Raw genomic sequence first — 11,810 nt, 5'->3', positions numbered from 1 at the left:
GGGGGTGGGGGGGTCAGACAGATTAACTGAGCAGGAAATGAACATTTACAAAGAGATGCAGTGACAAAATTAAAAAAAATAATACCTAAAGTGTTTTCTTTAAAGTCAACATATGTAGCCGAAGTTAACGTGGGAACTCCGCACTTCCCCCTTTAACAGACAACTGAATCATTTAAAGACCATGAGCAGCTGTGCACAGAGGAAATCCCTTAAATAGTTTGTGCCAAAGAGGACGAAATAAACACAGGTAGATCAGTTGGAAAACAACAACTCTGACGTTTTACACAGTGAGGAAGAATACAAGTCAACATCCAGAGAGCATCAAGTCAAAACCGGGTCTAAAACCAAGAGCAGACTAAAACCTGACTCTGCTCGGGGGGGGGGGGCAGATAAAAACTTCATCTCACCTGTTGGTCGTTCAGGCTCGGGTCTGGTTTCCGTCTTGCTGTGGAGACAGGTGCCGATGAGCTCGTCCCACGTCTGGCCAGCAGAACAAATCTTCTTGACCCCGGTTTCCGTTTTGCTGGAGACACACTTGTTGGAGTGTTTGTCCAACATCTGGCCGGCAGAGCACGCCGTCTTGTTCGTGGGGTCCGTTTTGCCGGAGACACACATTTTGAGGAGACTATCCCAACTCTGGCTGGCAGAACAGTCCTTCTTGTCCATGGCTGAAACTGGGTGAGCAATGAGGAGACCTGCGGCAGTGTGATCCTCCTCTACACTTTTGTTTGTGATTCAAACCAATAAAAAAAAGAAGAAGAAGAAAACGTAGTTGAGGACAGAACTGTGAGACACAGAGGGGAGGTGTGACGGGAGGATTTGTGAAATGAATACAGGGTGTCTAACAGATGTTTCAGTTCCTCCATCTCATCGGAAAGGGTGAATCACTACGTGTCTCAGGGGGCAGAGAGAGCTCACTGTGTATCTGTTTCAAAAACAAAAAGGTCCTGACCCTAAAGCTCCTGAACCTGGATTAAAAGGTGTTTGATAATGTGCCTGGTGTGTGTGGAGGACCCGAATGGAGACTGATCAGCCGGGCAGTTCAGTGAGGAACTAACAAGCATAGGTCATAAACAGAAACAGATGTAGAGTAGAAGCAACAGACTAACAGGAAAGGTGCAGGCGAACAACAACAAGTGACGCACCACAGCCAAGTTTTCATAAATGACAAACTAATATTCGTGACACTGACTCGCGTAATAAGGAACCTGTGTTATGAGTTTCTCCAGAGCGTTTTGGTATTGACAGAGGAGAGAGCTTCACCAAAGGTTTCACAATGAATTGAGTGATGAGATAAACAGTGATGGTGCGTGAATGCAAAGCAACAAGACGGGTCATGTGGAGAAACTAATCGTCCCACTTCATCCAAAAATTAAAAAAAAAAAAAGAGAAGTTTTTTTGGTTTATTTTGTTCTTATCAATTTGACCAATAATAAACATTCAAATATATTTAAGTTTATTCACACCTGATATAATATAAAAAGTGGACACAGCTTATACTCCTACTTTGCTCACACTTAAAATGAAATGGAGGGTTCTGTAATTAATTACTCGTTAGACCTCAATGTTTAAGAGTCACTGTTGCACAAGAAGAGATGAAGGACAGGTGAGTACTGACGCAACAGTAAAACTTTAATAAAGAATCAGCACATGAAATGACAGCAGGATACACACAGAAACACAGGCTTATATATAAAAAATACAAACCTGAGATATTTTCATTTAGCTCAGTACAGAAAACAGATTCTCACATCACTCATCACAAGAGCGGAGAAGCTCAGGTGTCCTGAGAATGATTGTTTCATCAAACATTAAAACAATAGTGTTTTCTTATCTGGAAAAGACGCCCAGAAAGATTAAAGACACACAGCCACTGATTTAATGAAATCACTGTGTCTGAGGCACAAATGGCTGCAGGTATAAAAAAAAAAAAAAAACACACGGCTGATTTCTACTGCATTTCAAAGTAAATCCATCTTCATACCCTGAGTAAGACGTGTGTTAAAATACAGACTTAAAATCTGATTGGCAGTTTGACAAATCGCAAGCCGAGCTTTGCCTTTCATCAGGTGGAGGGAAGCTCTCACAAACTGTGCACATTTAAAGGTCCCACTTCTCGATAAGACGACCCTCATGACGGATTTATGAGTTAACACTTTATTAATCATTTATAAACTGTTATAACACATTAGATAAAAAAGGGCAACAGCGACCTGCTGCTTGCCAAATAGTGAGACCACATGTATCTCTTCTGTTCAGCCTCATATGTCATTAGTTACTGAGCTTTCTTTGTTTTCTCCATCAACCAGCGTTTGTACCTGCTGCTTCTTCACATATTTGTATATATTATAATTTATATATATATATTATAATATAATACAATCAGATTGTTTTGCACAGCGGATATTAAAATGGAGATGCTTTTCGCTGGTTGGCATCTTCTTTAGGACGTTAGCATCCCAGGAAGTTACCAACATTTATAACTGGTAAAGTGTAAAACACATCAACATTTATTAATCAGTTACAATCAGGCTCCTTTTACCAGTTATAAATGGTAGAAACTCATTAGTAACATTAATGAGTAATAAGCATTAACTGGATCTTGCCAAATAGTGAGCCTGCATCAATGTATGAAAACTGTATTATAACTTATTTATAGTTGTTTATTTATGATTTGTAAAGTGTAAACAACCAGATTAATGACCTAATTATAAACCAGTTATAAATCCTTTATAAGGGAACTCTTATTGTGAAATGGTACTTGTTTAAAAAGGAAGCACATGTTGGTGGGACGCAATTCTGATCTTTAAGCAACAGTTAAAATAAAATCATCTTTGTGTAAACAGAACCACAAACGATTGTACCTTTCACCCTGGACGTTTATAATCTGAAAGCTTTAGCCAGAAAGCATCTCTCTGTCTCTCTCTCTCTCTCTCCCACACACACACACACACACACACACACACACACACACACACACACACACACACACACACACACACACCTCATGGATCGAAGAGAAGAGGCTGCATCTTGATGAAGGTGAAGTTGTAGGACAGCGGCAGACCTTGGTGGCTGATGCTGCTGAATTTATCCCAGAGGAACGGCGGGAGTCCGTCCTGCGTGGTCGGCCCGTTCACGGCCTCCGCATGAAAATTCCCGGCCATTTGGAAATCTGTCACCTGGACGCAGAACGACACACGGAGGAGAGAAAATCTCAGCATTTGATGCTGCAAAGCCTATGTGACCTCCTATCAATGCAAAAGTGATGATGGGATAGTACCTTGGTGTCATAGCAACCTCCTGGTGAAGGCCGCTCTGACCTCAGGTCGTTACGGCAGCAGATGGACTTGCAGGGGTCGCCTTTGGAGTATGGATCGTTCCTGTAGTCTGAAAACAAACAGAGTAGATCTTTATTTAAAATGTGGGACCAACTTCATCTGAAGATCATTTGAGATGCTGTTCACCTGGTGAGAGCTGCAGGTATTTAACCCTCTGAGGTCGATGGATGTTTCTACTAATATCTACAACATAGATTTATGGTTTGAATGTAGTTAGAATCTGTAGACTCTTTTTTATTAACTAAAATAAGTTGAATATTTAAATGTAGGGCAGTTTTTCCAAGCACAAATAAACCCTGAAGTCTGGTTTATCTCATCTTTATTTTTTATTGTGTCCTCGCCTAAAAATTACGTTTCTAAAAGTGTTTTCCACCAACTTTTTTTTGGATGAACAAAGATCTTGTGTTCGAAAACACTATTGTATTTTTTTTGTCAAACAAAAATCTAAATCTAGAAAAAAATTACTAAGAATTTTGTCAAAGTGACAGACAACACTACGAGTTTATTTGACTCATATGTTGCACTGTTTTCATGACCCTACAGACGTTGATGAACCCATTTCAAGCACCAAAACAATTCATCCACATCAGTAAAGGTTTGTTTTCACAAGATTTTTGAAGAATTTCAAAAACTAGGCTTCAAAGTCAGGCAGAGCCACGCACCATTGAACCTCATGATGTGCTTCAAGGAGTCCAGGTCTTTGACATCGGCCTGGTCGCGTCTGAAGATCTTGGCTCTGGGACAGAGGTCGTAGGAGAAGTCCTCGCCGTACTCCTTCCACATCTCCCCGTAGCCACTCAGCATGTAGATCTTCTTGTGGAAAGGAATGTTGTAGGACGGCCAGTAACCTGCGGCGAACGGAGGCGGCAGGAAAGATCAACCCGACAAAAATGAAGCAAACACCGAAGGGAAACAGAAACGGAGATGTGTCGTTACCTCTGCGCAGCGCCTGCGTCTGGTCGGAGTACTCCACCAGCCCGGGGATCTGCTCCACCACCGTCAGGGCGCCGTCGTCAACGCTGTCGCCCAGCTTCACTCTGCTCCTGTCCAACACCATGTACTGGTTGTTGTAGGTACCTGCGAGAGTCGGGGGGGGGGGGGGTTTATCAGTTTCTGACCAGATCTCCATGATGAGTTTCACATCGCTCTGCTGCTGTGCGGGAAGTCCTCAGTCTCATTTTCAATTTTAAACAAACCCTTTATACAAGAAGCTGAAATTCACATGAACCGTTTCACATTGATCATGAAGTTTTGCAACACAAGCAGATTCCTCTGAGGCCTGAGGGCATTCTCCCGCTTTCCACATTATTTCTTGAATTCACCTTTTAAAAAGGGGCGTGGCTGCGTATTAGAAAATATCCAAGTGTTTTTTGTCTCAATCTTCAGAGCAACCTGAACTCTTTCTCTAACGAGGCCCCTCACCGTGTCAACTGATCATTCGGCCCCGATGCTGAAAACTTGAAACCGAGTTTTTATAGAATTATATTTTATATTATATTTTTTTGAAAAACAAACCTTTACTGTTGTGGATGAATTGTTTTGGTGCTTCAAATGTGTTCACCAAAGTCTATAGGGTCATAAAAATGGAGCACTATATGAATAAAATAATTGATAAATGGATAATAAAAGCCTAAAGTGACATTTTGTAATATCACTGAGTCGTAGTGTCTGTCAGTCTGCTTTAAACAAATTTTAGAGGCTATTAGTCACGTATGATCCCACAAGAATATTAAGGGGAAGTGGAGACTCTACCGACTCTAACAACATCTAAACCATGTCGCTGCGCTGCACTATCACAGAGATATGAACAGAAACATCTGTCGACCTCAGAGGGATAATGTAATGTTGACAAATGCAAAACTATTTATGACGCTTGTGATAATGAATCATCTGAAGGTTTAAGCTTCAGACTGGAGCTTTATTACTCATCTCAAGCCCAGACGTGAAACGTTGAACTGAGTGATGTTTTCAGTTTTGAATTTCTGATTTTGAATTTCTAATTTTTGATTATTTCTTATGTAAAATAAATGTTATTAAAGAGCGAAATAAAAGGTCCAACAATATAAAATCTAAATCTACACCGGCATGATTGAGGAAAAGGCTGGCAGTAGCAAAAACACTCATTCTGCACTTCAACTTTCAGCTTTTATCTGGATGCAGATCTTCGCACCTCCACGTGTTTTACCCGTGTGTTTACTGTTGATATCCGTCTTTATTTTTTACTGTTACCTCATAAAACAATTAGTAACGGAGCTTAGTGCTTTACAAATATATAATCAACGAGCTCCACTCACCAGAGTTGTACATGGAGAAGGTTTTGGCCCAGTCCTCTCCGGTACGAGCCAGACTGTGAGCCAGCCTGACCCGCTGCCACGCCAGCAGGCTTTTGGGGGTGATAGTGTCGAACAGGGAGGAGTTGAAGACGTTGTTGGTGGTTTGGGTCATCATCAGGCCGCTGCCCAGGAGGTAGAAGTCATCCAGAGACACCAGGAAACCTAGAGGCAAGACGGACACTGTGAGCTGAGACATTTCAGAAACAACAAGGATTCAGGAAGCATTCGACCCTTTCAGTATAAAACAAAGAAGGAGAATACAACTTTGGAATATGACTGTGTGAGCCCAGAAAAGAAGCGGGGACTAAATAATAGTAGTTTTTATAAGAGCAGGTTTTTATTCCTCCGCGACAGTCAGAGCAGCAGCCATGTTGTTTTTTGGGTTGTCCGTCCGTACGTCCCTTTCTCGTGGACACGATATCTCACAAATGCTTTCACGGGAACGGCTTCAAATTTGGTAAAAACATTGACTTGGACTCAAGGATTAACTCATTAGATTTTAGTGGTCAAAGGTCAAACACTTTTAGCTATAAATCAAGACTTCAAACAGAGATTACGACAAAATTTCACATAAATGGTTCATATTTTAACGACTGGATAAACAGATGTGACCTGCGACTAGTTTGAGTGGCGGAGGGATACAACCACGAGGAGGTGACTCTAGTTCCTGTTGCCATTAAAACTACTGGACATTACAAGCTCCTGCTGTTGTCACAGATCCACTTCATGACATACAAACACTGGTAAATATCCTTGCTATCTCTGAAGTCCCTGGGCTCTGCGTACCAGGGTAGCTGCTGAAGGACAGTTTCCCCGTGGCGGCGTGGGGCTCAGCGATGTGGAAGTCCCAGTGTTTGTAGATCCGCATGGTGGCGGCGTACGTGTACCAGCTGGAGTGAGCGAACAGGAGGTTCTCAAAGCCGGGCAGCATCTGAGACAGACACCAGCAAACAGGATTCAATCAGGGTCAGAAGAAATTGTTTTAAAATTTGTGTTAATGTGACTCAGATTAGAAGTATTTTCAGGGTCAGAGGTCAAGAGGCGGAGCATCAGTAATGTGGTGAAACTCTTCAGCTACACACGGTGATTCCCAAGGTTTCCAAAGAAACAACAACATGAGGCTGAATTTCAGGGACATGCGAGTAAAATGATACAAAAGCCATTTGATGTCAAAGCGGCGCCATAAAAAAGCCGCCTTGGATTTCAGTGTCCCGTGTCACTTTGCTGCAGCGATATCTGGATCAAAGCTTCAGCATGAGGTCACATGTCGGAGCAGCTACATAATCAACTCCAATTCAAGTGGTGTGAATTTATAAAACACAAGTAAATAAAATAAGACAAAACAAACACATAATTAAATGTAAGAAAGATGAAACTCAGAGCAATACAGAACTCTCAAGCTCTCTGAATCATTCCCACACGGAGACACAATATTTATTACGTCTGTGCTGGTAAATAGATTTCTCGCCCACGCAAGAAACATTTACACTAAAACAAGTGTGTGTGGGAGTTTTCTTTTTTTGTGTAGAAAATGAAACTCTCCAGGAAGATGATGCACAGAAGTCCTGGTGTGGGTGTTAAACATGGTCACAGAGGAGAAGTACGCTCTTTTACACACGACATTATCCACTGATGCAAAGAGAAAATGGAAAGATTTACATCCGTTAAATATGTTAATTATCCAAGGTGAAGAATCATCTCTCAGGAACTCTGGACACGATATCTCGATAACGTCTTGACGGAACTTCTTCAGATTTGGCACAAACGTTCATCTGGACTCAAGGACGCACTGATTACACTTTGGTGGTCAAAGGTCAAAGATCACATGACCTCAGAAAACACTTTTCACACAGATGTTAAATGTTCTATATGATTCTGGATGAACAGGGATGTAACCTGGAACTAGTCTGAGCACCTCTGACACCTCCCTGAATACATGTGATTACAGCTGATGTCAGAGTTGCGTAACTTGCGTTGCTTATTTTGGACGGCAGCTTTTACAACACTGGCGCCTTCGCTGACGCCAGAGTGTGTTTCAGCCTCTGACCTTGATGAGCGCAGAGCAGTGTCCCATCCCTGGGAGTTTGAAGTCTCTGAGCGGAGGGTTGGAGCCGGGCACCAAGGCTGGGATCAGATCCAGTAGATCTCCCACCGAGTTCAGGAACTGGATGTCAAACAGGGTCAGCGGCTACGGGAAACACACCAGATAAACAGCTGTTAGTCAGAAAATGAAAACGAGCAGCACCGTCTTCTTGCAAAACAACTGATAAAATGATGAACTGAGAAAGAAAAAAAATATTCAAAATCACAGAAATCATGAGACTCTCATGTTCTTCTTCGTCTCATTAACCTTAAAACCTAAAATACCACTTACATTTTATTGATAGTAAAACAATAACTCCGGCACCAGAAGTGATTTTAAACTGATCTCTAAAAAATAAAGATCTTCTTCTTCTCAACAAAAGCACGAAACACACGATGTCATGTCCCTTTAAATTTTAGACTGACTAAAGGTGATATATGATCACATGTTTGATTTGTACTGGAGGTTCCTCATTTTAAGATGCAGAGAAAATCATCAAGCACTTCTTTTAAACGTCTTAATTAATCATTCTTATTTAATGATTTATTATTTTTTTATTCTCATTTTACATGAATGTTTTTAATGTTTTTTACTTTAGATCAATGCTTGTTTTTTATGTGTCATTTGTGCTAAAGTTTATTGTCATTATTATTATTATTATTATTATTATTATCAAAATCTCAAAATGGATTTTCAATTTTTTTTTCATTTTACAATAAATTATAACATTGTCTTAATTAGGACACTTCTGAGTTTTATCTTTAACTCCAGCATATGAATACATTTGATTTTGAACATTTGTAGTTGTTTCTTTTGTATTTTCTATCCACAGTTTCTAACTATGGAATATATATATATATATATGTATATATGTATATATACTGTATATTATTGTTCTGCTGGGACATGTTTATGTCTGCTATTGTACTTTGGCACACAGGGTTTCTCTGCATGTAAAAGAGACTTATTTGTCTGTGCAAACAAGATTTAACTTGCTCTAGTAAACGAATGTTAATGTAATTAACGGCCTTCGTACCTTTTTCCCTTCTTTCTTGGCCCAGTCTCTCACTCCCGCTTGCAGCCCGTCCATCTGGGCCACGATGAAGCCCACATGCTGCCACAGAGGATCAGAGCTCTTGTTCAGTTTCACCTGCTCTCTGACCCATGAATCCTGCTTCCTACAAGCACAAGAGCCACATTTACTGTTTTTATTATTTGTTATAATGTAAAACACATAAAAGCAAAGAACCAAACACCGAGCTCATAAATAAAAACCTGTAGACATGTAGTCCAACGGATACAAACTTAAACTTAAACTGAGATATCATGAACAGAAAGAAACGTGATCCACACAATCAGAAATTCTGATTTTCACAAACAAATATTGTCTGGTAAATCTTACAACACGACGCTACAGAGAGCGACATCACGCCCTGAGCTGGGCGTAACATCTCTGAGAAGAGGATATGAAAGATGATGACAGTGATGTGTGACTCAGATCATTTTACATTTCTGCTGCTGCGGTTTTTAATTCTTAAAATGAAAAGAGAACAGACTCACGCCATGAAACTCTGAACCAGGCTGAGGATCTTCGGGTTTTCGATCAGCTGCGGATACATGTTGGTGTAGTGGTCCATCATCTGCCTGGGGAGGGAGAGTGCATCTGAACACTAAGTGGATGTTGGAACACAGTGATTGATGATGTTTGATTTCTCGATTCTTTTCTATTCATCTTCTGATTCTGTATTTTTCCTTGTTGTTATAGACGGTGTCAAAGATCAGAGTGTCTTATCGTTCTCTGGCGTCCAACCTGAACTCTTTGATTACTGATATTTGTTTTGTTTTGATTATCAGGATGGATGCGTCGACATAGATACTGCAGGATTAGCACATTCATTCAACACTCACTGGGCAGTGAGGAAACCTTCCAGGTATCCGGCCAGGTAGAAGGTGATATCATCGGTCTCCTGGGTCTTTCCGTAGCCGGCACGGATCTCCAGGACGCTCCAGCCTGTACTGGACAGGGTGTTGTTCAGGTACCCGTACGCGTCCCCCTCCGTCTCCAGCACCCCGTCCTTGAGCAGGACCATTTTGTGTTGGGAGTCCCAGTACACCGTGGCTGCTGTCATCTCTGAGAGGAGATCAAGACATAAACAAACATCTGTGCTGAATCTGAAAATCAACTACTGCTGATACTGCTTTTTTATTTTGCAAAGAATTGAGTGGATAGTTGAGAACATTTCACTGGTTGGAGAAAGAATCCTTCCTTCCTCAACATCCTTTTTTATTTTCTAACAAAATGATTTCAACAGTATTTCTCATAATTAATTTACAATACGAAGAAGGGATGTATTTTAACCCATGTTTGCATTAATGTGTTGGGAGACAATCCAGTAAGTTTTAATTTCAAAACAGGAAAAAAAAAATGTACTACAAAAGTAGAGGTCCAACATCCCATACACACAACCAAGGTTCAATTCATTTGTTAATTCCATAAAATATGATTTTGCTCCATTATGTTCTGCATTTTTAAAAAAAAAACCTTTTAGCAGGAGTGACAGATGACATGTACAGTACTTCACATGTCACATGACTAGAAGAAGGGAGAAAAAATCTCATTCTCACACTGGACTTCTTCTTTCTTTTCTTTTCTTTTCTATAAATGTTTCCATGTTGGCTTATGTTAGCACAGATTTATGGCTATAAACAAAAAAATGAAAGTTAAAACGTCCATATATGTGACAGGAGCCCCTTGTGAGTTTGGGGGATTAACCTACATGTAAATCACCACATTCAACTCAAGCTGTCACCTCCGACGCACCTTAAATCACAACAAGTAACTGAGAGTGAGTAAATATCATTGACACAATGCAGCGTGCGTGGTTTAAGCTAAACACTATTTGTTAAATCATAAATAAAAAAATAAAGCCATTAAATCCTTATACAACCACGCGACTTCACATAAACTCGGCCTACTTACTGTCTGCAGAGACGAAGGTCGCAGCCGCGTTGAATAAAAGAAAAACACACAGTCTCTGTACAGAAAGCATGGCTGTGTGAGAGCCGCTAAAACGCTAAAACAACTGCAAAACAAGAGTCAAGGATCGTCCAAAGGTGGCTCAGACGAAGAGGAAATAAGTTGTTTTGTGGCGAAGGGAAAGTCCGAGGCGGCAGGAGTGTCGGCGGAGCGGAGTGTTTCCTGATTGGCTGCGGGCCGGAGGAAAAGGGAACAACAACACACGGTACATGTGTCCTTTGAGAGGAAGCAGAGTCGTACTGTTTACTGTCAGGAAGCAAAACCTTAAGATTAGTTAATATTTTTGTAAAATAATTTCAAACGGGAGCAAAAAGCTTTCACCCCAGATGGGACTCGAACCCACAATCCCTGGCTTAGGAGGCCAGTGCCTTATCCATTAGGCCACTGGGGCTATGCGGCTGATTACATGTAACACATAGGTATATATATCTATATATTTACATATATCGTCTCTTTCACTCTTTCTCTAGATATATATATATATACGATAAATTATTGAAAAAATAGTAATAATTATGTTAATTCTACTAATCTGTTAATTATAGTTGACACGACCTTGTCGGTAAAAGGTGCGAGATGAAATGTTCACACAGGCTAACGTTAGTTGAAAAAAAGACAACAATTATATCCCTCTGGAATAGGCCTAACATGTTCGCTATTATTATTATTATTATTATTATTATTAATAATAATTAATTTTTAAAAATTAATTATTTTTTTTTATCATTCTTTATTTGTGGGACAAAACAACTGTTGAAATAAGTCTACTCATTTCAGCCAAAATGCTGTAGTTGTTTATGAGTCAACCTGTGCAAAAGAAATAAGTAGTAGGTCCCATTGATGCATTATATTCCAGTTACCCAGAAAAACAAAAATACACAAACAAAATGTCTTTTTTCAGTCCTACACAGGGACTTCAGTGCACTCCTGTCATTGCTGTGTGCAGACAGTGTGATCTGATGTGACACTGCCCCCAAGTGACAACCTCAAACAAATACCCCCCCACCCCTAAATCA

General features: G+C 40.4%; 2 protein-coding genes and 1 non-coding gene across 3 annotated transcripts in view; all 3 read right to left on the bottom strand.

The window, feature by feature from the left end:
• Positions 1 to 1,408, bottom strand: part of LOC111673805 (uncharacterized) — a 4,509-nt gene extending 3,101 nt beyond the window's left edge. Inside the window, exon 1 of the mRNA XM_023431673.2 lies at positions 408 to 1,408. Within this exon, the coding sequence (XP_023287441.1) occupies positions 408 to 666 (259 nt within the window). The 5' untranslated portion in view covers positions 667 to 1,408. The remainder of the gene's footprint in view (positions 1 to 407) is intronic.
• Positions 1,409 to 1,611: 203 nt separating this feature from the next.
• plbd1a (phospholipase B domain containing 1a) lies at positions 1,612 to 10,960 on the bottom strand. The gene is made up of 11 exons (XM_023431696.2): positions 10,738 to 10,960; positions 9,666 to 9,888; positions 9,318 to 9,401; positions 8,794 to 8,935; positions 7,722 to 7,862; positions 6,461 to 6,605; positions 5,636 to 5,836; positions 4,278 to 4,418; positions 4,004 to 4,189; positions 3,284 to 3,390; positions 1,612 to 3,182 (listed from the first exon to the last, which is right to left on the bottom strand). Exons 1-11 carry the CDS (start codon positions 10,805 to 10,807, stop codon positions 3,006 to 3,008), a joined length of 1,617 nt encoding a protein of 538 aa, XP_023287464.1. The 5' UTR covers positions 10,808 to 10,960; the 3' UTR covers positions 1,612 to 3,005.
• Positions 10,961 to 11,112: 152 nt separating this feature from the next.
• Positions 11,113 to 11,185, bottom strand: trnar-ccu (transfer RNA arginine (anticodon CCU)). The gene has a single exon. It is a non-coding gene; the product is annotated as a tRNA-Arg (tRNA).
• Between the last annotated feature and the right edge of the window lie 625 nt (positions 11,186 to 11,810).

The sequence above is a fragment of the Seriola lalandi genome, unplaced genomic scaffold (assembly GCF_002814215.2).
Source record: "Seriola lalandi dorsalis isolate HSWRI2012SDOR001 ecotype SW California unplaced genomic scaffold, Sedor1 jcf7180002054926, whole genome shotgun sequence".
Taxonomy (NCBI): domain Eukaryota; kingdom Metazoa; phylum Chordata; class Actinopteri; order Carangiformes; family Carangidae; genus Seriola; species Seriola lalandi.
Note: the sequence above shows the minus strand (reverse complement) of the source record. Positions and strands in the feature narration are given on the sequence as shown.